This window comes from Perna viridis, chromosome 10, assembly GCF_037379345.1.
Source record: "Perna viridis isolate PV_CMFRI_1.1 ecotype Kerala chromosome 10, ASM3737934v1, whole genome shotgun sequence".
Lineage (NCBI taxonomy): Eukaryota > Metazoa > Mollusca > Bivalvia > Mytilida > Mytilidae > Perna > Perna viridis.
This window is the reverse complement of record NC_142454.1, coordinates 7043026-7069319: the sequence shown is the minus strand read 5'-3', so window position 1 is coordinate 7069319 and position 26294 is coordinate 7043026. Positions and strand designations below refer to the sequence as shown.

General features: G+C 34.2%; 2 protein-coding genes and 1 long non-coding RNA gene across 5 annotated transcripts in view; 2 read left to right on the top strand and 1 right to left on the bottom strand.

The window, feature by feature from the left end:
• Positions 1-15344, top strand: part of LOC148604326 (protein dachsous-like) — a 57877-nt gene extending 42533 nt beyond the window's left edge. The window contains exons 5-19 of one of the 3 annotated variants that reach the window (XM_088547457.1): positions 233-1346; positions 1752-2756; positions 3381-3617; positions 3917-4057; positions 4263-4475; positions 4802-5168; positions 5432-5820; positions 6014-6217; positions 6592-6803; positions 7932-8217; positions 8533-8720; positions 8940-9035; positions 9432-9576; positions 10209-10380; positions 10811-15344. In XM_088547457.1, the coding sequence (XP_088403583.1) occupies positions 233-1346; positions 1752-2756; positions 3381-3617; positions 3917-4057; positions 4263-4475; positions 4802-5168; positions 5432-5820; positions 6014-6217; positions 6592-6803; positions 7932-8217; positions 8533-8720; positions 8940-9035; positions 9432-9576; positions 10209-10380; positions 10811-13490 (7449 nt within the window). In that variant the 3' untranslated portion in view covers positions 13491-15344. Of the gene's footprint in view, positions 1-232; positions 1347-1751; positions 2757-3380; positions 3618-3916; positions 4058-4262; positions 4476-4798; positions 5169-5431; positions 5821-6013; positions 6222-6591; positions 6804-7931; positions 8218-8532; positions 8721-8939; positions 9036-9431; positions 9577-10208; positions 10381-10810 lie in introns of all 3 variants that reach the window. The other 2 variants (XM_088547456.1, XM_088547455.1) reach the window with 2 other exon arrangements.
• A 1645-nt stretch (positions 15345-16989) lies between these two features.
• LOC148604325 (uncharacterized) lies at positions 16990-18981 on the top strand. Its single transcript, XR_015915749.1, has 2 exons — positions 16990-17023; positions 18155-18981. It is a non-coding gene; the product is annotated as an uncharacterized LOC148604325 (long non-coding RNA).
• LOC148604324 (uncharacterized) lies at positions 17590-25425 on the bottom strand. Its single transcript, XM_088547454.1, has 9 exons — positions 25234-25425; positions 24648-24734; positions 23805-23969; positions 23245-23323; positions 22483-22646; positions 20484-20678; positions 20199-20320; positions 19806-19971; positions 17590-18385 (listed from the first exon to the last, which is right to left on the bottom strand). Exons 1-9 carry the CDS (start codon positions 25304-25306, stop codon positions 18060-18062), a joined length of 1377 nt encoding a protein of 458 aa, XP_088403580.1. The 5' UTR covers positions 25307-25425; the 3' UTR covers positions 17590-18059.
• Between the last annotated feature and the right edge of the window lie 869 nt (positions 25426-26294).

The following is a 26294-nucleotide window of genomic DNA, read 5'->3' as shown; positions in this document are numbered from 1 at the left end:
AAAACTTGCTGTAAGATATGGGACAGGAGAAGGCAACAACCATGATATTTCATGATAATACATTATTTACAAATATAAAGAATTTTTTTTAAATTGATTAAGTTCACATGATACAGTGAATGAGCATACCTTAAACTTTTATTATAGACAAAAATATTGTTAAACATTATCCAACGTGTAGTGTCCATGATGACAGTAATACTTTTCAGCAATTGAATATTCTCCTTTTCAGGTCAACATTTCTATTTCTGATGTGAATGACCATGCCCCTGAATTTTTAAGTTCCTACATAGAAATCACTGTATTTGAAGACCAGGATTTAAGCACCACTATTTACATGGCTCATGCTACAGATAAGGACAGTGGATCTAATGGTACTGTACAGTATCGTCTTGCTGTCAATCCTGCTAATACATTTGCTGTTGATGCTGCTAGTGGGGAAGTTAGACTGAATAAAGCACTTGATTATGAATCACAACAGGAATATTCACTCATTGTCAGTGCTTTTGACCTTGGAACTCCTTCACTCAGTAGCAACCTTACTCTCAAAGTCAAAGTGTCAAATGTTAATGACAATTCACCAATATTTACCCAGAAGTCCTATGAACAAAATGTTAAGGAAACTGCTGCCATGGATACAGTTGTTTTGAATGTTACTGCCACTGATGCTGACAATGATCAAGTAACTTATACACTTCTCAACGAGGATTCTGGGATGTTTGGAATACATGGGGGAAGTGGACAGAGTGGAAATATTTATCTCAGAGCAGAGTTAGACCGTGAAACCCGGGACTCTTATGCATTTACTGTACTTGCTAGAGATAATGGAAAAAACCCACGCTCAGCCCAAGTACCAGTTCGTATAACTGTTATAGATGCCAATGATAATAATCCAGTGTTTTCCCTGTCTAGCTATATGTTCTACATTGAAGAAAACAATCATGCCATTACCGTCATTGGTTCTGTAGTAGCTACAGATAAAGATATTGGTGACAATGCAAAGCTGACTTATACTATTATTGACCAGCAGACAGATTTCAGTATTAACCCTTACAATGGTGAAATCAGTACCACAAAATCACTGGACCGTGAACAGCTCAGTAAGCAAAATTATGAACATAAGTTCTCAGTGCAGGTTTCAGATGCTGGGATCCCTCCTCGCAGCCATATTGCACATGTAACAGTGAGGGTCCTAGATATAAATGATAATAATCCTGTCATTGAAAATCCATCATTGGACCAGTATGTTGATGAGAACAAGATAAAGGGTACACCAGTAATAAAGATCCAGGCTACAGACCCAGACAATGCTGAGAATGGGACTATTACTTTTCTATTTGATCCTTGTAAGTATAACCCAGTAATTATACTACTATTATAAAGGTTTCAAGAGACAAAATAATAAGTTCCTGTTTTATTTATTATAAAGAAAGTAATAATAATAGGTCACATGCTTGACATTTGTCCTCCATGTTTGTTATCTGAAGTTTTTTTAATATTGTGCATTAATTAATTTTGGTCCATTCATAGGGAAGATTTAATGATGAGGATATAGCCACTATTGTTTCATTTTACTGCCATTAGTTCAGTTATTCAGTGTTACCCAATGATAGAGGTAGATTTAAGAATTTAAAAGAAAAAAATCATATTTTTGTAAAGACTTTAATGGTATATATTTACCATTGCTAGTAACCCAACCTATTATTGCAATACTGTCATATTAAAAAAATTACAATCTCTTTATTTTCCAGCGAGTGACCCAGAATCCTTAAGGAACTTTGATATCCATCCAATCACTGGTCTTGTAACAACTGCTGAAGTTTTGGACTATGAAGCCAAGAATTTATACACTGTAAGAGTCATTGCAAGAGACAATGGAATGCCTTTCAAACAGACAGTACAAACTATAACAATACATGTTAGAGATGCCAATGATGGGACACCTACATTCCCAAGTCGGAACATAACTTTCGAGGTTCTTGAAAATACTGCTGTAGGGTCAGTTGTTGCTGCAGTACAAGCATTTGATAAAGATTCAGGAGAAAATGGTAGAATATCTTACTACATTGTAGAAGGCAATGTTTTTGGACTATTTTCTGTGAATGTGAGTACTGGGGATATTTATTGTATTAGGGAAATAGATTATGAGGAATCCTCCTCACACTATGTTGGAATTAAGGCTGTTGATAACGGAGCTTACAACCCAAAGAGTTCCACTATTGGAGTATACATCAAGGTCATAGATTTAAATGACAATCCACCAGAATTTGATTCTGACCCTGTTGTCTTGAAAAAGAAAGAAAATATGCCAGTTGGTCAGGTAGTGTACACATTCACAGCATCAGACAGAGATTCAGGAAACAATGGAACAGTTTTCTACTCTTTAAAACAACAAAATCCAAAATCTGACCTTTTAGAACTGGATGGATCCACTGGAGCATTGAAAGTCAAGAGTGAAATAAATTATGAAGAAGTGAAGATGATTTCACTTGTCATCGAAGCGCATGACTTGTGTTCTAGTCTTAGTTGTCGTAAACACACTGCTCTCTCCATGTGGATTGTAATTGAAGATGAAAATGACAACAATCCAGTTTTCAAGTCATACACACCATTTGATATAAAGGAGAATGAAGCTATTGGATACAGAATTGTTTATATTGTCGCTAGCGATGCTGACAGTGGTATTAATGGACAGGTGGAATACAGTATTGATGGAGGGAATGATGATGGCAGATTTGAAATCAACTCTCATTCAGGTATGCTAATCATCACACATGTTAAAACATTGTAACACTTAAAATGTTGCACTTTGTGTAAGTATACAAAGATGAAGGCTTTACTTATTCATTTTAGTATTACCTTTGTGTGTTAAATACACAAAAGATAGTTAACATCTACTTGCCACTTCTTAACAATATTTTAATAAGAATGGAGTTTTAGTGACATCATATGTATGCATGAGGGTTTAAGGAGGTAGACCTAAGGTAAGGGACAAAACTCTTGAAATCAGTGATACGTTTGTATCATATTCAATTTCGCCAAAGCCGATCAAGCTTTCATTTGAAACCGAATAAAATCAATCCAAGTTACTTTGGTGCTTACATGAGATTGATGTAAAATGCTGAATACAAATGTTCCAACGATTTTTAAGAGTTGTGTCCCTTACCCTAGGTCTACCTCCTTAAAACATGAATGGCTCAAATTTTTCATTCTGAAATGATCAAATGATTAATTTTTAACACAGGCCATGAGCATGTATTTTAGGAAGTCTCCTAAATTTCGGTTTATCGAGACATTATCAACAAAGTTGTTCAAGCACAAATAGCTGTGTCTTTCATTGACATATTTTTGTAAAAAAAAAAAACTCTTTTCAATTTCAGGCCTCTTGTCCATAAGATCTCCACTTGATAGAGAAGTTAAATCTAACTACAACCTGAATATAATGGCAAGAGACAATGGACTAACGCCTCGCTCTTCGTTTACATCATTGACAATTAATATCATAGATGTCAATGACAACAAACCAAGATTTCAGATGTCTAAGTACCAGGGCAAAATTACAGAAAACAATAAAGGAGGGGACTTTATAGTTGCTGTTAGTGCTACAGATAATGATGGTATGTAGTGAATTCTGTGTTAGGTTTCTGTCTCAATGAAGTGTCCATTGTAGAAATCTTAAACTTCATACTTGATAAAAAATTTGCATAATTTTGATAGAATATTATATTATTTCAAGTTTTTATTCATGATATTTCTTTCTGAATTAGCTTTTAACTTTTTCCTGATATGATATGTAAGCTCTTATTTTTGAATAGCTGAATAGTGTGATATGCTTAGGATTGGCAGTATTGTGAGCTATTTTTGAAAGTGAATAGTGATTTGTCTATGAACACAATAGACATTTTCTTTTGAACAGGTGATTCCAACAATAATAGGCTGACATATTCTCTCCCAAATGGTATTGCTAACAATAGATTTTCTCTGGATCCCAATTCTGGTCACCTAACTGCTACTGGTCCCCTGGATAGAGAACAGCAAAGCTCCTATGTTATTACAGGTAATTTATACACTTGTCTTGAATAAAAGAGGAATTATTATATTGATGAAAAAATCATTTTTATTCTATTATTCATAATTAAATCATTACAATTTATTTAGAACCCAAATCTTAAGTCATATTCTTTTAATTTTCATCTTTTTCAACGGACAATCAATTAATCCTTACTCAAGCATTAATTTTTAATTGTTGTTCTTTATTTAAGTGTATGTAACAGACCATGGTAATCCATCCCTGTATGATACTGCTACAGTTAACATCACTATTGAAGATCAGAATGATAACCCTCCAGTATTTACAGAGTCAAAGGTCTCCATCAATATCCCAGAGAATGCTGGAAGGCAGATCATACAACAAATATTGGCTGTTGATTTGGATACTGGTGACAACAGCAAACTTATTTACACTATTGAAGGAGGTGGGTTTTTTTGCTACACTTCTAATTATTCAAAGCCATTTTTTGTGTAGAATTCATCATTAATTAGTGCAATTAAATCTTGAGATGGATCATACAATGTATGTTTAAGTTACAAATCAGTGCACTAGCCGATTCAATAAAACTTAGGTCCTTATCAGAATGTAACAGGTCCCACTGTCATAGAAATTGGATTTTGTTGAGGTCTAAGATGGTCTGAACTGACCCTTTCCATTTACAAAAATTTATTTGTCTGAGAAATAGTTTTATTGCATGTTTGAAGTATGAAAGAAAAATCCAATGTGTATTATTGGTATCTTTTGCAGCAGGAAACATTGGCAGTGCCTTTGAAATAAACAGTGAAACTGGAGAACTTAGCTGTAACTCCCTAGACAGGGAGGTTGTTTCCACCTATAACCTAACAATAGTTGCTAGGGACCAAGGTCAACCAAGTCAAAGTACTACCTGTAATGTTCTTGTCCATGTTCTGGATGATAACGATAATGCACCTAAATTTTCTAAAGATAGCTATAATCACAATATTTTGGAGAATATCGCTGTGGGATCAACTGTTCTGTTAGTGTCAGCTATGGATGATGATGAGGGAGACAATGCCAAGGTCACATATTCTCTTGGTAATGACACAGAAGGACAGTTCCAGATAAACAGTAAAACAGGGGAGATAATCACTAGTCGGTAAGAATATTAATATGGTAATTTTTTGTGTAATTTGTCTAAAAAATGTTGAGCAATTTTTGGAATAATATGTGTAAGATATTACCATAAGTTTTGAATTTAACGTGTATCATGCGAATCAAAAAGAAATGCTACAATTAAAACAAGAATGTAAAGCAAGAATTATGTATTTACTTTTTTTTAGAATTTAATGTTTGCTTCTGAAGCCAGGTAGGTATTATGAAGGAGATGTTTAAAATAAGTCATTTATGTGATTGTTTCAGACTTTTTGATCACGAGAGAAAGTCAACGTACACCTTTAATGTCGTAGCTAAAGATGGGGGAGGAAACATGTTTAGTTCAACAGCCACCGTTACCATAGGAATACAGGACATTAATGACAACAGCCCTGTGTTTACGGAGGTTCCATTTACCAAAAGTCTAAATCCCAGTCCCAGTATAAATACATATGTAACAGAGGTTACTGCTCATGATGCAGACTCTGGGAATATTGGGTTGGTGACCTACAGTTTAGGACCTAACACACCATATTTTAAGATTGACAGTCAAACTGGTGTAGTTAGGACTAATTCTGCCCTGCCAAGTGATAAGAAGATGTTTAATATTGAAGTTATTGCCTCTGATGGTGGAAGTCCTGCCAAGTCATCTACTGGTATGTATGATTTGATTAAGGGACAAAAAAAACTACCTCTGTCAATGGAATAAAATTTACTGAGGTTTAAAGGTCCATTCTCAATGCTTTATGAGCCATTATGAATTTCAAATTTTGGACTCATTTTTTAAAAAAATTTATTTAAGACTACTCATACCACACTTATTCTTCATAATTTCCTTTTGTATTTTAGGTTTTGTTCTGGTAACAGTTGGAACCAGTTCTTCTGGACTCAGGTTTAAACAGAAGGTTTACACTACCTCTCTTAAGGAGCATGCTCCAAAGGATAGTGATGTACAGACAGTAGAGGCTGAGCATTATGGAGGAAATATAGCCGGAACCATCACATATAGTATTGTCAGTGGGAATGAAAAGAATACATTTAGTATTAACCAAGGTAGGTAACTCTGAAGGAAGGGAATACATTTAGTATTGAGTATGGTAGAAAACTCTGAAGGAAGGGAATGCATTTAGTATAGAGCAAGGTAGGAAACCCTGAAGGAAAGAAATACATTTAGAATTGAGCAAGGTATGTTACTCTAAAAGAAGGGAATACATTTAGTATTGAGCAAGGTAGGTAACTCTGAAAGGAAACAAAAAAATAAGAAAATATGCTTTTCTCTTTAGAATATATGCAATACAACAGATCGATAGTTTTGTATACTGATGTATTTAAGAATATAGTATATTTAAAGATATTTGTCTGAACCAGTCCCATGAAGCTATGTCTGTTGACAAATTTGACATGAATTGTGTTTTATTTATTTACAGGTAGAATCCAAGTAAATGACTACTTGACACTAGACTATGAGACCCAGAGAAGAGTTAAAGTTGTTGTAGCAGCTACTGATGGCCAACTATATGACTATACTACTGTTTGGGTGGAGCTTACAGACATAAATGATAACCGTCCTTTGTTTGCACAGAACCATTATTATGCAACAGTTCAAGAACATTCCAGTAATGGAGCTTATGTCACACAGGTATAGAATTGTTAAGTAGCACTCAAGCTAAGAATCATGCAAAAATGTGATTCACGGGTAAAAAGCCTACATATTTTTATTTTTGATATTTTGTTTGAATTAGCTTAGTAAACAGAAATTAACATTGGGTTTTTCATATAACCTGTGTTCTTATGAGATAAAAATTATATAGAATGCACTGTAGATTTCAAAATTAGGGAAGATAACTCCGTAAATGACACTCAAATACAATAGAATCTATTGGATTTTCACCTTTGATTATCTCCTAAGAGCAGGCAGATTTGAATGATAATTACACATTTCATAATATAGACCCATAAAACAACTTAATTACAAAAATAAAAATATGTAGCCTTTTTGGGGTGTATCACATTTTTAAGATTTTGCATGATTCTTACAAAGACAACTACTTCATGCATGGTATTGAAACTTTATTTATTTTTATACGCCTTGTTTTGAAAGCGAGGCATATATACCGTACTTAGTAGTGATAATGGTGTCTATACATTCTTATGTCTGTTACTTTTCTTGTGACACAGTTTTCTCTGCAACTGCTTATCACAGTAACTTGATATACTGTGAAAGTACTTTAATTCGTGGATACCAATTTTCGTGGATTAGGGAATAATCACATGTTTGTGGATTCTTGAATTTGTGGTTTTGAAGTTTTCTTTATAAACATCAATGGAAATCTACTATTCGTTGGGTACAAAATTTTGTGGTTTGGCCTTAACACGAAAACCATGAAAATTGGTACCCCACGAACAATAGTACTTTCACAGTATTGACAGAAGCTTTATATAGGTAGGCCATATTATGGAATTCATTTTCAGACATCAACTTCCTGGTTGATTACTTAATTTATACTTTGATCATATGGTTTCCTTCGTTGGTGAACAGGAAGTATCCTTTAGTGATCTTTGTTTGCAGTTTTTGTAGTTTCTCTTTTAAGTCTATTTATAGAACAGCAGTAATATTGTTATTTTTGTAAAAGGATTTAGTTACAGTCTTAAAGTTTTTGTTTTTGAAAAAATATCCTTATTTCTGTTTGTCATACAATCAATGTTTATTTTGTATCAGATATTGTCACTATATTTGAAGATTATATTACTTTTTTTATTAATCTAGGTGTTGGCTACTGATTTGGATGACGGAAGAAATGCTAATATTACCTACAACATTGTCACTGGCAATAATGGTGGCGCTTTTATAATAGAACCAATCTACAGTGGCATTGTCAAGGTCAAGCATCAAATTGACCTTGAAATCACTCCTTGGTACCAACTGACTATTGAGGCAAAGGATGGTGGCAGTCCTGCCATGTCTAGTCAGTGCCAACTGACAGTTAACATCACTGACATTAATGACCAACAACCAAATTTCCCAGTGCCCACACCAGTTGATGTTCTGGAAGGTTTGTATTACACCTTGGCATTTTCTAAATTCTTCTTTATTTTGTATTACGTTTCTTCTTGTGGTAAATTTTGAAGTACTAAACTGGGTGTATTAGAAATTAAATCAAGTATCTTTCAATTATTTAGTATTTGCTAAATAGGAGCTGTTTGTTCAAGGTGAATTTAACTGCTTTATTTATTTATTGCTGCCTTTTTTTTGTGCATGCCTATTTGTTGTTCCTGAATTAATAAGCTGTTATATAACAATAGATATGTATGTAATAAAAAAATCATGCATAAATTAGATCCTATATTTTATTTTTATTTGTTTGCAGGAACTCAGGTTGGGTCACAGGTTGCAGTAATAACAGCCAATGATGTTGACAATCCTGTATTACGATACTCTTTCACACCTCAAGGAAACCATGACAACATGTTTACTATGGAGAAGTTCAGTGGGAAGATCATTTTAGCCAAAAGACTAGACCATGAGTCCAAGAAACATTATGTCCTAGGCCTACAGGTAGGTACTTCCCCTTGCAGTACTTCCAGATAATTAAATTTTTAAACATTTTTAAAAAATCCACATATTCACTGTATCTTAGTAATGGCATAATCTATTTAAGATGATAATGGGAAGAAATGAAAATTGTATTTTGTTGTCAAGAAACTTATGACTATACAGTTTTGACATTTTCCAAAAATAGTATGTTTTAAAATCTTTTGTTTGACCTATATCCAGGTAACAGATGGTCCACATCAAGCAAAGACCACCCTGAACGTTAATGTTATTGATGAGAATGACAACAGCCCAGCCTTCACGCAGAACAGCTATCATGTAAGTTTGCTGTTGTGTCTCATATAAGATCCATTGATTTTCCGTCAATATAGTATTGATAGTAAGAGTCTTTTTTATTTTGTATGCAGTATAATTATATGTATAGGTGTTATATATATGCATAATGAACAAACTGATATTTTCGCTTGTAAGTAATAAGTATAAAAAAATAAGACTTATTACATGTATCTTGAACTTTTGATATGGTGTTATACATTAAAAATATGAAATTAATTAATGAGCAAAGATACAAGTTAAAAAAAATACCAAAGTGGTTAGCAATCATACTTTAAGGAAGTCTTGATTTTTGTTGTGCATGTATATGATGCGTCATCGAAGTGTCTTAATTTACTGATACATATTTTTACCATCTCTATCTTACTATTATATTTCTAGGCCAATCTGCCAGAGTTATCAGCTGTAGGAACAACTGTTGATGTTGTAGTGAATGCCACCGATGCTGACTCAGGGAAGAACTCACAGATAACTTATAGTATTGTAAATGATGAGACCTCTTCATTCTCCATCCAACCTGATACAGGTAAGTAAGATAAATCGTGGGTTCACTGCCATATTATCCAGTTTATAATTCACTAGATTTTACATGTGCTTCTATTGGTATAATTATTGTTACACCAAGGGTAAACCAGTGTCATAAAGTAAGGCATGAGCTCCTTGAAAGTTTTGAAAGATCTATCCAGTCTCAGAGCTGTTAGTGAACTTTGAATGATAAGATAAGTTTGTGATAAGACTGAGCCATTTTAGAAAGTTTGTTCGATTGATATGTTATGATAAATTGCTGTCTTTCCTTCTGTTCACATACGTTGTTCTGTGTGATAACTGAAAGCATGAGGAAAACAGTTTTTTTTTTTAGATTGTTAGATGCTTCCTTTCATTATTAGTTATTTTTCTTACAATTCCTTTTAGAGGTCTGAAGCTTTAAAACACAAAAAAGGAGGAGGTCAATTACACAAAAAGTCACAAATGGAAAATGAGTCATTAGTAAAATAACAAAGTAAAAAACTGTGTTGTAATGTCAAATACTAAATGGGAAATTTTGCCAGGAGTTACCACTTTTTGTGAAATTTAGTACAGATGCTTAAGCATAACTGGTTTTTTTAAAGCCTGTTTGGCTTTTTTTATTTCTTACAAAGCATAATTTTATAATTTTAGGAATTATAAAAACAACTCAGGAAATAGTTTACAATCCATCCAGTCAAATCATTACTTTAACCATAAAAGCACAGGATGCTGGGACAACACCAAGGTCATCAATGGTTGCTGTCAAGGTCAACATTACTCAAGTTAATCAGAGCCCTCCATCATTTGAACTTTCTAGCTACAAGTTAGTACAAGATTAATGTAGTTTTTGACATAAAAATATTCACTTTGTTCAAGAAATTGTTGAATTGCAGAAAGAACTGGCTTATTGTTTTTTTATTCAGAATGTGTTGTAGATATGACAAATACAAATATGATAGAAACTATGAAAATCACTGTATGCAAATATTTATAAGCATACAATCATAAAACATGTCAAATGAGAAAAAAAACAACAGAAAATTAGAGCAAAAGATATGTTTCAGTGTGAAAATATAAAACTAGGAATTATCACTTATTAATTATGCTAGTACACTGTTTTGTTTCATATGGGAACAAATTAATACTGAAATAGATTTACATGTAAGATTTAATTCTAAGACATAGATCTGTTACTCTGTACCTCATAAAACATCTCAGAAGTTCATTATTCTACAATGAGTCATATATTTCAGAGCTGATGTAAGTGAAGCACAGAAAGTAGGTCATTCTGTCATTCAGGTCAGAGTGACCAGCACAAGTCAGGATGTTGACTACTCCATTACTGGGGGACATGAAAATAAATTTAGGATAAATCAGAAAACTGGAATTATATCCATTAATGGACACTTGGATAGAGAGATGAAAGATAAATATCTTATTAAAGTGTCAGCCATTGTCCGTGGGTCTCCACTACAGACAGTGTCAACTGATGTGGAGATAAGTGTCAGTGATGTAAATGATAAGACACCAGAGTTCACACAGACAGAGTATGACATCACACTCCCAGAGAACTACAATAGTGGACAGATCTTCATGTCTGTATTAGCCAAGGATAATGACACAGGCGTCAATGCAGAACTGTCATACTCAATTACATCAGGAAATGATAATGGTTTATTCAGTATTAATTCTGTGAATGGAAATATGAATATAGCCCTTGGTTCTAATTTGGATTATGAAACAGAAAAATCACACAAGATCATTATTACTGCTGTTGATTGTAAACAGTGTGCTAACAATGTTAGACAACTTTCGGCTTACACCTCTGTCAATATCAATATAACTGATATCAATGATAACAATCCATTCTTCCCTCAACCATTCTACTTCTTGAGTGTACTAGAAAATAGGAACAATACTTTAGTTGGAGAGGTTCATGCCAATGACAAGGATCATGGACCATTTGGTGTATTGACTTATCAGATTGATTCTAACAAAGGTCATAATCAGTTCTTCTATATCAATTCAAATGATGGAAAAATTTACACAAGGAGACTGTTTGACTACGAAAATCTTCCATCACTTGCCCCTGGTCTCCATAGTTATGACCTCACTGTAATAGCAACAGATAGTGGAGGATTATATGCATCCACTCCAGTCGTGATTCTTATTGATGATGAGGATGAACATGTTCCTACATTCACCAAAGACAAGTTTGAATTTTCAGTTCCTGGAAATGCAAAAGCAGGTGACTTGATTGGACAAGTGAAAGCCCAAGATTTAGATGGTGGTTTGGCAGGAAGAATTTACTATTCTCTCAGTGAAACAAATAGTCATTTAAAATATTTTGGAATTTATTCAACAAATGGTTCCATCTATGTCAAACATGAATTTAGTTCTTCTCGTAGAAAGAGATCTGCAGAATTATCTCGTGCTAAGAGGTTTTTAGACGAGTCTAAAGTCACTTTAGTTGTTACAGCTAGTTCAGGTCCAACTAACAAAGCAACGGCAGTGGTTGAGATTCAGGTTAACAGGACATGTCCTGGATGTGAACCTCCAAGAACAGCTCCACAGGAAGGTGTTTCCACAACAATTATTGTCATCGTGGTTCTTGTAATAATAGTGATCATCTCAATTGTTGTTCTCATCATATTTATAATCCGTTACAAAAATAAGAAGGGTCAACCCCCAGTTGCCGAGGTTTATGATGGTGATTTTAATGGGGCGTTTGATTTTCCTACACCTTCTAATAAAGCCAGGGAAACATATCAGTATGACGAAAATCTAATCACAACTCCTGATGTATCTGAACAATCTCATCATTCTGCCTCCAGTGGGCGTGGCTCCGTAGAGGCTGATGAGGATGATGAGGTCATGAGAATCAATTCACAATCGGTTTTAAACTCATCAAGTGGATATCGTAGTAAAAATATGCCAGACTCTGGTTTACCAGATGATGACAATCTATCAGAACCTTCCGTTCAAAACTCTAAAGACTATTTAGCCAAACTTGGCATAGATACAACTATTCAGCCTAAAAAATCAAAACAGACTATACAACCTTCTGAACCTTTTAGTGATATAGGAAGTGGTGATAATGAAAGTATTAACATTTCTGATATAGACTATAGTAAATTTGGTCCAGTGAATGACACCAGTTATAGTGATGGTGGAAAAGACTTAGGTTTCCATGAAATTGAACCCCAACATGAGGGGACTATTTCTAATGTGATAAATAGTGAGGAGGAATACTCGGGATCCTATAATTGGGATTATTTGTTGAACTGGGGACCACAGTATCAACCATTAGCACATGTATTTGTTGAAATCGCAAAATTAAAAGACGATACTATACAACCTAAAAAACAACCTGTGCAGACTGTTCCGCAAAGGAATATAAGTACTTCACTTAACCCTCAGGTGAAAATGGTGCCACCACCAATCATTACAAATGCTCCACCCACCGCTGTTCCACAGCCAATTCGATCTAGTCATGGTGCAGGAAAATCTAATAGAACTAGCAATAATATGACTACATCATTTCAGAACATGCCACGGTCACCAATACAGCATGAATCAAGTTTCACTTCCCCTGCATTAACTCCATCATTTACACCATCTCTGTCACCATTGGCAACCAGGAGCCCGGAACCATCATATAACCAACAAAATATGGTACATTCACATCAGAGTGGTAACCATAGCGTCCACTCACATCCCAGTGGTAATCACAGTGTTCACCCGCATCAGAGTGGTGCCCATAGTGTGCACTCACATCCCAGTGGTAACCATGGTGTTCATTCACATCCTAGTAACAGCCATGGTGTACATCCACATCAAAATGGTGGACCTAGTATACATAGCAGGGGTCGTCACCATAGTAACAATCAAGTCATATTGTCACATGACCCTGAACAGGAGCTAAGAATCTAAAAATATGTTCTTGATTAGGATGTTGAGTATTTGTTCAAATGTACATTTTTATTGATGAGATGAAATATGCAATGTTTTTTACACAATGAACCATTTCTTAATATTTTTATACAAACTATTTTATTCCATTTTTTGTTTTATTACAAAAACCCCATTTTTATGTCATTCTGTTTGAAGCAATCAAAATATTTCATGTCAGATATGTCATAAGACTACACATCACATGACTTTCATATGTTATTTAATGTCAAGTGCCACATCAGATGTTATTCAAGCACTTGAACTCCTCAATAAGAATGTTAAAGAATGTTATGATATGTTTATATTTTGTTGAAATGCTGAATTAAGCCTCAAATATTTTGAGTTGTCTTCCTTAAGTCAACTTTTAAGTCAAAATGTCATAGACTAGATGGGGATTAATACCAAAACTAATTTTCTTCAAAGAAAACATAAAACAGCCTTTTTACTTTAAAGAAAAAATGTATTAGAAATCTTGATAACATGACTGAAATAGAAATGCCTGCAATAAAAATGTTAGTGTCAAACAGTATATAGATCTGACCAAGTGCCAAATTTTTGATATATTCAGATCTTAACTGACTGCTATAGATTGATTTTCTTGTGTCAATATTAGTTGATATATTTTGCATTTAGGTTTAATATTTTCTTTTGATATGATGTAAATTAGCAGAGATGGAAATCAATCTTGCTTTCTATAGCTGTATGCTGGCAAGGATATCCTTACAACTATTTTCTTATTTCTTCAGTTAAAATTATTCCAGGACAAAAAAGTACAGAAACCTGCACCTAATTTAAAATAGAATCTTATAGAATTTTATTTATTTTTTTAAAGAAATTTGATACATTAGGGGGAGTAACTGTGCATTGTAACTTTAGCAAGGATTATGGGAGTAGCTATACAAATGAAAATGTTGGTGAAAATATTATTATTTTGGGGGATATGCACTGTTTGTAAGTCTGGTTGATTTCCATCTGGCAGAACTCTTCATAACTTATCTATTCATATGTGTCCTAAGGACATAGTAAGCATTTTCTAGAGTATATGGTGCAATGTTACATTCAGTGTCATTGTAGATCTGACAATGTTACATTCAGTGTCACTGTAGATCTGACATTGTTACATTCAGTGTCACTGTAGATCTGACATTGTTACATTCATGGCATTGTTTGTAGATCTAAGATGTTATTTTCTTTTTACTGTGTTCAAGCTTTAACCATGTTTGTTTTATGTTCCTGGTTTCTTCTTTTATATGTTGGGTATTTCGTCTTCACTTTTTTCTTCTGATAAAAAAAAGCCAATTTAAACATTCCATAAACTTTTAAACAGATTTATTAATTTATTATCAGATTCAAGTTTCTTACTATTGTGAGTTTTCCATTTTGTGAACTTAGTAACCAGTAATATAACATAATATTTTTGTGTTATTTTTTTAAATGCAAAAGAATGAAGAAGTGATTAAAAATTTAAGAATCTCTTAAAGGATTTCCTGTTCTTTTTATTCAATAATTTTGCTAGCTTCCAAACTGATTTCAGTGATCCATTTTACCAATGTACTTTTTACATGGTAGCAATATTTCATGGTCTTATTTTTTAGATGAATAACACTCTTTAGATAACTGTAGCTTTAGTTTTATTGTTATATTATTGTTGCATTTAATGTTTTACCTTTTTTGTATATTTATAGAAAATGATTTGTTCATTTAATTGTTAACTTAAAAAGTGCGTAGGGGAGATAACAACATGATATTTCTATTCAAATCAACAAATCATTAAATCATTTATCATTCTCATAAAATATTATATTTCTAATAAAAACAAAAATCAAATTAAAACTAGTTTTTTTCTTTGTTTATAAAAAGTACCAGGTAAAATGAGTTAATTACCAACACATATACATATACACATGTACCTCCTGCAAACAAAGCATAGAGGTTACAATGAATAACCATACCCATCAATCCAAATAGATTGTCAACATAAATTCCTTCTGCACTGTATGATAGATTTACACAAAGGTTGGATATCATTTGTAGATTTGCTTGAAGGAAGATGATATTTGGCATATGCTTGCAAAGGGAGGTAATCCAACTAAAGTGTTCACATGGTTTTAATGAGTCCAAACAGAAATAGGGTATATGTTAGTGAGTTAGCTTTCATGTCTTAGTTTCTTTCCTAATCAATATTCTGTTTTCACATTACCATGGCCCATTTAACGAGAAATGGTATCTACTGTAAATTCAGGAATTATTGCCTGAATCAATTATTACAATGCTATTTTTTGTTATATTGATAAAAGTTGTAGATCCAGTGATGCTAAAACTTCAATAATCCTTAAATTATAGTGATTTTAAGTCTTATGAATTTTTTGGCAGTAATGAAAACATTGCAATCATTTCCGAATTTACAAACCTATGCACATTTTTGTACTACTGAAAAAATTACAGTCCTACAATGGAACATATTGTGTATCATGCTGTCCTGGTGTGTCATCATTGTTGTCTAGTGTCCATAGATAATTTGGTTTCCTGGCAATAACTTGAGTATAAGTGTTCATAGTATAGACTTCTATGATATTATATGTCGAAATTAAACCAGGTGCGGATTTCTTTTATTACTTAAATAAACGCAATTATGCAAAGTTGAAATTTAAAAACAAAAAGCATGGAGCAAATTTAATACAGAAATGAAGAACCAATGCTTGAGGACAAGAGTGGCGGTTGCCGTAGCGTCCATTTGAGGCAAGATACTAATTTCAAAAGAAGGAGACTGTTACTTGGCGGTAAATTGAGTCTGAATATCCCGAAAATTTTTATGGTGGTCAGTATCAATTTCAGTATCCGAATCGTTGGCTTAAAACAGGATCTTGTAGAAAAAGAAGCGGTGTTGGTAATAGTTTTACTACAGGATTACTGTTTTAAATGCAAAGTCCATAGACGGATTCAGGGGAAGCCTCCTTTTGCTGGAAAATTTGAGTTGATTATACTAGTAGGGAATTACTGTGGTAAACAATATCACATCTATTATCCGGTGGTAAACAGATTCTGTGGAGTTTAATTTTTATACATAAATTATCATTTTTTTCCTCCTAAAATGGAAAAAAAAGAAGCACCGTCACTTTTATGGTACACAAAACCCATATTATCGATACCGCTGATATAGGCCCAGAAAAAGCCCAGATAGCAGGTTTTGTACCATTTACCCCCAGAGCTTCTGGGAACCATGCCTCGAGCGGGCCCAGACCCCCTGCCTATTATAATTAGGTTTTGCCACACTACATATTTGACCTTAGCTACGGCCATGCAAGACCACAAAAATGAATTAATTTTAGCAGTGTAAGCTTATGCTGTGGACTGACTTTTAGCTGGATGTGATTTTGTTTTTATTCAGAGCTACTTATGTAAAGGTGTATTATGTACGTACGTAGAACTAATAAAGAACACACCAGGGTTGTCTCTCTTTTACCACAAACATTAACTATCCCGATTAGTAAGGGACGTAATTCAGTGCTTCGGTCTGTATTATTAGCTTTGTTACTTCAGTAAACCAATTTTAATTGTTAAATGCTGAAGATTATTGTAATAATGAATGGTTCATGTGCTGAAAGGAGCTGCGACATTTTTGATGAGTATTCAGCACAGGGCCTGACCCAGACACTTTGAAAGTGGGCGGGGTGCCAGTCGATGTTCCTCAGAAAGGGGGAGTAAGTGCTAGGACATAATTTACCATTTTTTGTCAATCTTAAACACGAAAATGATATCTTTTTTCAAGAAAAAGGGTGTGCCAACCTCCTACACCCCTGTGAATCCACAACGCCATTCATTTGCTCTTTGGTGTATGTAAGTCCATCCCATCACCTTATGATAAGTTTTGCGTTTATTCTTACAGAGTGATCATCGATTTATGTGACTCGCCTATGAATCAAGATTTGAGTTTCCTGATATTTACGTTTACTTTATTCAAAGTGCCTATCTCGATCTGGAGCACACGTGTCTCGTAGAATAGATATTGAACGGGTTACTGAAAGTTGCAAGTTACATACACGGCAAACAAAAATATAATATATTCACATACATGGTATGTAACTTTATTCGTAAAATAGCAACAATATATTTATGTACACCAACAGTTCTTTGTACAGATGCAGTGATACACGAATGTCAATGAGCGCAATCGTCATATGTACAAACCGATGAGAGACTTCAATTAGATTTTCTGGGGGTGAGGTCTGTGATCCTTTAACAAAAAATATTTGGGGAAACATATTCTGGCTCACATTTTGCCCTTAGGGAAAAATGTTCCAAATAAATTTTATGTGTTTTCTTTGTATGGGAAAAGTAATTGGCCCAAAACGCAACGTGAAAATCCAAGCCCCACCCTAAGAAAATCAATTGGTCCGTGCCTAAAATCAACTACTACTCTATATAACACGCCTTCACAACGTTTTGATATCATATCACAGCCAATAACTTAACATACATCACAAATTCATAATCAAAATTATTCAAATTAAACATGGTCTTCAAAAGGTGAGTTACACGTACATGTATTTATTTCGCTACAAAACCTAATTTATCTAGTCTGACTGGTTTTGTTGACGTAGTTTCAATTCTTTGTTCGACTCTTATCTCTTTCGGTCTTGCAGCGTTTGGAACGCCAGTTCCATCAGCTGGTTTTGGTTTGTTGAGATCATCCATTTTGGGTTCCGGCTTTGTACCATTGGCCTTCTCTGCATCTTTAGGTGGTCCTCTCCGTGGGTGTGTTCGGTGACGCTTGTGTAACCAGCCTTGTCTGTGGAACAGAACGAGGAGAATCCCGAGAACGATGACTATTAGACACGCAAAAATAACAGCCACTAACCAATCCCAGTAATAATCTGCAATGTACATGTACTATAAAAGAATATGATACCAAACAAAAATCTTACATAACTACAAATATAGTTGAATTTTTATTAATAATTATTAATGTGTCTTCCAGACAGTACACACACACAAACAAACCTAAAATTTGTGCGTTCGAGCTTCCATAGAAATTCATATATTTTACATGCAGTTCAGGAATGACTTTTATATTATTTCGGTCTACGAAGAAATAACCTCAATCACGTGGTGCACACTCAATAACCTGCGTGGCAGGTTTTCATTGACCGAAAAAATATAACAGTCATTCCTTATTATTCAGTTAAAGTATCAAATCTTTCAATCCAATCATTCATACAAAATTATGTCTATGAGATGATGGACGATTTTTTTTCCGATCAGAAACCCTGTTATTTCTTAAATTAAATTATTTAAACATGTTCGAGATTTTTTTTAATGCACATTCATTGAGAAATTACGGAAGCCGAGAAAAGCCACGATTTTTTTTTTATTTTTAGGGGCTTTTCTTGAAAATTCAATATAATAACTTTAAAGTCGAAAATTCAAGATTGTTTTTTTGAAAATTCAAGAAAGTTCCTTGAATTTTCAACTTATTTTCTTGAATTTTCAAGAAAAACCCCTAAAAAATGTGCCACGCATATTATAGAAACTGCCTGTTTTTTCATGGACACTTTCTCAACAAAATATAACATACATAAACATGCATAGATGAAACATTATCATGATGATACAGTATACATTATCATTTATGATAGATTATTTCTGATGCTCAAACAATTTGAGATGAAAAAGGGAGTCAATCTCTGTATTTCATAAGAGTTATTGTTTAATGAAAATGTCAATCTGTTGCTAATATTACGTACATATAATTGTATATTGGTTAATGTATTTTCTATTTTTCATTGATTCCTGTTCTCTGAGAATTATAAGCTTCACATTCCAAAAGATTTATTTTTTTCATTTCCGATGCAATTTGATTTACATAAGGTACAATACCTTTCTGGTTTTGGAATGTTTAAATATCTTCCTCTTTCACTGATCAGAGAACAGCACTAATTCTAATTTTACATAAAGCAGCTCTATCATGTTTATTATTCAAAATGTCAACGTAAGGTGGGCTTTGACTCATATGTTGTAAACAACATGATAAAATCAAGTTTTTGTGACTCAAATATTTTAGCATTTTGATTTTGCAAAATTTGAACATTAATTCTTTGTTTAATGATTAAGGGTTATATTGTTAATAGACAAAGCAGTTTCCATTATAAAAGATCAAGTCTCTTTTGTATCTTTGTAACTTACCGTCATCTGATTGGCCCCTAGCCGGTCTGGGACTTACCGTCATCTGACTGGCCCCTAGCAGGTCTGGGACTTACCGTCATCTGACTGGCCCCTAGCCGGTCTGGGACTTACCGTCATCTGATTGGCCCCTAGCCGGTCTGGGTGGATTAGTAGCTGGCTGAGGAGCAGGTGTGGGGGCATTTGTTGGCTGCGGCTGCGGCTGTGGCTGTGTCTGAGGCTGAGGCGCAGGAGTAGGTTGAGGTTTAGGCTGAGGTACTATCACTCCAGCTTCACCATTCTACGGATACAATATTGAGGATATGTACATTTGACATACTCCTGTCCTATTATACATTTAGTCAAAAGTAGAAACTTCTTTGTATAGTTTCTTGTTCTAGCTTTCTCTTTTTTATTTCTTTGTTTTGCATAGACCAATGGATGAAATACACAGAGAACTAACTAGTCAAATTATTAAGAAGATAAAAAGAACAAATACTTTTTTTCTTATACATGTAATTGAACTACCTTGCTGGGATCTTTAATGATAACAGTCAAGTTGTTTTCCCGACTGTGTCCACAATGGTCTACTACTTTAAAATGGAGAACGTATGTATCTAAAGGCGGCTTCTGGTTCATCACAACCATCGCTGAAAAATAATAATTAAATGCTCATATTAAGCAATACGGTTTTCAATACGACCTACACTGCGATAGATGTTTTGTATATCAAATATAACGATTAGTAAATATATTAAAATACAGACATTGATGTTGAACTATCTTGAGAAATAATTTTCATATTGAACTCACTTGAATCTTTTTTAATTGTGAAGTAAGGACTGGGTGGTTCCATGGTGAGAACAAGTCCAGGAATATCTTGAGGGTCTGGATCACCTAGCTCAATGAGCCACACATCTGTCGGGTTGTCTGCCGAAATGGCGTCATCTATATCATCAAGATTGAATATATTTCTGTGGGGCAAGTTCTTGAACGATGGTGGTCTACCTGTATTAAAATGACATAATAATGAAACTATTTTACGAGAATTTTTGATAGCCAGTGATTTAGTAGACTCCTCTTTTAAACCCAACGGTTGTGAAATTAGAAAATAATTACTTGTATTATAATTATGAAAATTTAGATGCGTCGATCTTGGATTTTACAGTAGAAATTCGTGAATGCTGGTGGTACGTAAGCAAAGCAAGTAAACGGTTAGATGCGACCGTCAAACTACAAATCTTGAAATTCAGTTTAGAGATCCTAATTCTAAGGCAACTGTCGTATATATCTGAGAAAAAAAGGCAATTAAAAATATAAGATTGCAAGGAAAAGTGGAATCGAAACATCCAAATTTCCGACTAAAACTAATGTAATTCGAGGTCATTATGTGGTTTTGTGATGGATGCTTTGACTAAACTGAAAAAAAAACTGTAGTAGAAATCATGGTTAAATTTCAGAGAAATTACTTTCTATTGAAAAAAGTGTATGTACAGTCATATAGTACGTGGACTGAGATAACCCCCCGTGCACTCATCCCCCGACTCATCAACCAAAATATGATTTTCAGGTAACCTTATACCTCCCATTTTTTAATTTTTTTGATTGTACGAACTTCTCCTTTCTACAGAACGAAATAACTGACAAATGTATGTATCATCATGTAGGAAGTTGCGGTAATACGTAGGGTTTTGTGGTAAAATGAAAGAGAATGTACCCTACCCCGCCGAAAAATCGCTTAAATTGACATATTTTTCAATGTCAAAACCCCTAAAGTATTTATGCTTCATTAAAAAATGACTTATTTGGTATTTTCTGTTTAATATTATCACAATTTATACTTCTGGGGTTCTTTTGATGAGTTATGGCGATTTTCGTAGTCAGAATTTATCCAAAAAAGCGAAAATGGGAATTTCGATTTTTCGGTCGAAAGTCACATAAATTCGACCCTACAAGTTGAAAAATCTAAGCGCCTTAATTAATCAGATATGTTAGGTACATTAGTATCTTAATTATGAATAACTAAAATATGAGTTCTACAGTGTCAGTATGCTGTGAATGAGAATTCTGTTTTCTAGGGGTAGGGTGATATTTTTAATACAGTTTGAAAATCCTTTCCTGAAAAGTAGTTTTTCGTGGTTCATTTATGTAGACAATTAAATTATCCATCGAATGATACCAAATTTGAGACGTTTTAGTTGAGCAATAACTTGTAGAGTCGAATTTATGTGACTTTTGACCGAAAAATCGAAAATCCCATTTTTCGCATTTTTAAAAAAAAATTCTGACCACGAAAATATTTCGGCGGGGTAAGGGTACATTTTTTTAATTTTACCACAAAACCCTAAGTGTTACTGCAACTTTCTTGGTATCATTGTAAAGCCTAGATATTGGGCTACACGATGACACATATATTTGTTTAGTTTGTTCACACATGCTATCCCAGGAAGGCTTAGACTCTCAAAAAATTGAGTCACAAAAATCTTGCCTTTTTGACTCAATGGGGTGCAGATATAGGCTTATACTGAAAAAGAATCCGAGAATATTCTTTGGCGACAAATTGATTTAGTAATGGGAGGTATAAAGGTACCTAAAAATCGCCATGAAGTTGATGAGTGGGGGTGCACGTTGGACCCTCCCAGCCCATGGACTAATACATCAAATATCTAATTTCTAAAAGCAAAATAACCCTGCATTCTCAAAAGTCAAATAAATTCCTCCCTAATTCTCATATCGTTGAAAGGAAAGTGCTGCAGTTTTGTCAACTTAAACAAGCTAAGTTGAGTTCTTTCTTACAGACAAAAGCACTTACTATCTTCAGAGATGGCTTCGACAGCATATGATCTCCGGTTGACCTTGACAGCCTTTGACCAGTCCAATAATTGACCAGGTGAAACATCGGGCATACCTTCCCAAATATAGTTGTTGTTACTTCCCCCGTTGTCGTAAATCATGATACTGTTCCCTCTCGTGTACCTTCAAAGAAATTAAAGTATTTAGTGGTGGATCAATAAACTCCGAAAAAATAGAGTTGGGGAGGGGCTGTTTGGCATTAGATTCAAATGATTTCCTATGTAATCAACCAACCACAATTTTCAAGCATAAGCCCCATGCGACCTCCAACGCTCGTTGGTCCGGCTTATGGTATCAAAATAAATGCAGATACTATTAGTAAAATTTATTGACAGCGCGAATCAAGGTGACTCTTTCAACCCTGATTAACTTTCAAATTCTTTTAAGTACAGATCGATCGTAAAAAAAAGTAAAATCTAAATTCTCAAAGTAAGTTCTGATTCCGACACCACAGAATTTGACAGTCTCGGCTAGATGTAAAAATTCAAAAATAAAAGATTACGTCGATATTTCCTGGAAAGAGTCTAAATGATAACCATATCCTCACAAGTTGTTTTACCAGTAATTAAAACTGATAGTGTGTTGTCTATACGAAACTGAAAGGCTGGTAAGTATAAAGAACAATTTCTTAGAGAAACGAACACGGGAATAATCATCATCCGGATGATTTTACAAGGATCCCAGCAGACACTTTGACACGGGATTTACACTCCATGCTTACCATCCTAAAACATCACCATCCTGCACTGATAGTCTTTCCTCCTCAGGTACGACGATTGCTCTACTTGTTTCCTCTGTGTCTATAAATTAAAATGTAAAATAATGTCACAGATTCAGCATTTTCTAGTTTATTGCAAATAACAAGATACCATGTTGGATACACAACGAGCACTAGATGAGCTCGATTAATGTCAGAAGTACCCAACTCCAAAATACAAACTAAATGTTAGATTCTCTAACATAACGTGTTATAGTATGATAAGTAAGAATAGTTCGAGAAACACAACAAACCTTATTCGATGTTTATTGACAATCTTCCTTAAAGTAAGCTTTTTGAATCACATCGCTCTTGTGTAGAACGGTAACTGTAGGAGATCGATGTACAGAGGCAGAAGCAATCTCCCAAGGGTTGTCTTTGTCCATCGTCTATGCTATCTCTCTACACAAGGTCCGTTATCATTTAGAGGACTCCCTTACTTCCACGGCACTACGTTAGAAATGTTCACACTTGCTGTATCAGGGTTATTTAGTTAGTCAATAACCAATCTACAATATACTTACATGTCACTAGGTTCTGCCCCATCAACTTATACTCATTCTTGTTTCCCGTTGGTCTCCAGACCTGATACGCTATTTCACCGGCCCCGCTCACGTGACCTCGCCATCTTCTTACCGTACCACAACAGTGAATAGTGAACTTTTTATCCGCAACCAGAAGACCGTATGCTGTTAAATACGAATTAAATCTGAATTTTATAAAAGTTACCTTCTATAGATGAAAAGTGCGTATAATTTCAAATTCCATCTAATAAAACGCCACTGTATATCCTATAGCTGCATTGAACGGAATCAAAAGGTGAATAATATGACAAAGCTTCCTATCACCGTTTAGGCTACCACAACTAAAAGACTGTAGTTTTGTTTGTTTGTTTGTTTGGTTTTTTTTTTTGTTTTTGCTATTTTGTTTGTTTTTGTTTTCTAGTTGTTGTTTTTTTTCAACTACGGAATGGGTGAATATAACCAGTATAGAGAGCTGGACTGATATGTTTCAGTGGCAGCAGTTTCTCGTCAACCACTGTCTTTGTGATATTTGGTAAACCTTTGTGACTCTCCTGCGTCTGAAGTGGCTCGGAATATTGTTATAAAGACTATATTGTGGCGATATTTTATTTTTTATTTGTGGTCATAAAATTTAGGGTTAGTAGAAATTTCGTTTTTCGTGGTGTTTGAAAACGTTATATTTATTTATTAAAGCATCTATAATTTTAAAAGGATATAACATATTTCGTTTAGAACTCAAATTTGTTTGTTTTTTTTTAACTTAACCACAAAATAAAATCACAATGTGTACATGGGAGTAATTTTATTTGTAAAACGAGTTTGCAGAATATAACACAAGCTTACCTTTAAGACCTTTGTCAGTGTGTGGATTTTTCCCTTTATCGTGATATCCATATTTGGCACCACTGCAGCCTTTAAGTTGTGCTTCTACTACAAATCAGAGCGAACGCATATCACTATCAAATGATTAACTGTTTAATCATTGTTTAATCAGCTTTACTTTAGTCAGACCGTGAACTATGACTCGGTACAGTTTAACTAGCTGTAACTCTCATTTTCTACAGCAATTGAGTAACAACGTTTCATGTATAGTATTACCAATGAATCGCCTCTACTATCAGGAAACATGTACATATTTAGTGTTGTGCTGCTGAATACTTAAATATATGACTTTAGAGTGTCGAAACTTTTAACTAAATGCGCCTGTGTACCATATTCTATGATGCAGTCAAATTTATCAATTCAGTATTTTCACACAGATTGACATTTCTTTGTTGGGTCGACAAACCCTGGTTTTCGGTTAACTAATGACTCCTGAAATTTTGTTCAACTTCTTGTGTCACTAGTGCTTAACGTATTTTCAAGAAAAAAAAACAAAGCTTGTCCCTTTTGTTTCCTTAAATTATTAAACCCTATGTCATATTCTTACCTGATCGGCAGATAAAAAAGAAGAGAATTATCACACGAAGCCGGAACATCCTGCAACATGAACTGTTTGACATAAGAGTACGTAAGACAGTGGTTCTCCTACGATGCAGGAGGGGAATATTTGTGCGCCTAGACACCGAAGCCCTGACACTAGCTATGGTTACAATATATACAACTAAGCAAAGGTTATACCGAATACACGTCGAATGCCGAATGACACATACTTAACGTTGTGGCTTATATATTAAACATATGACCCGGTGGAAATATTTCAATTGTTAACTACACTTGTAATAAAATCTTGAATTTTCTCTATAAAATCATTTAACATCCGTCCCCTCTCAACATAGCTTACATATATAGGTTGTAGATGCAGCTGGAAATAGGCCAGACATTGTTAAACTTTCGCGCCTACATTGACCTATTTAGAACTACATACTAACGATAATATAAAGGTAATAATTTTGATAGCACTGGAATCTCACACCCACTATATGCTTTACTTGACCTGGCACGTCATTTTGACGTAATTTTTCCACATAATAAGAAACAGCATGGTAACAAATATGGTATCCAATACTAGGTGCACCGGTGGGGCAAGTATCCAATTTCTTAATTGTTTTTTTTAATGTTTGACCTTAGAATGACCGTAGTTTTCCATGTCAGGCGTATGTGTGATTATCGAATATTTTTAAGTCAAAATTTCGTGATTTAAATTTAAACTCAATACATCGATTTTAAAATATTGGAAATTTTGAGTTCGAACACGAAACTAATTTTTACTATAACATACAAAAAATGGACTCGAAATTTATACTTAAGACAGTGTTTGTATGTCCATTTCAGTGGAAGAATATAGACCCTTTTTGTTAAGCCGATTAGCATGTGTAACTTATTCTTCCGCAAGGTCTTAGGTAGAACAAAAGAATTCCTCGGAAGTGTCTATTGGGCATGCCCAACGCATGCTCATCGACTATCCTACAGTTATCACTAAAGGGTAAGAGTTGAAACGAATACAATTAGCACCACCTTAGTATCATGTGGGCACAGATGGTACCGCAC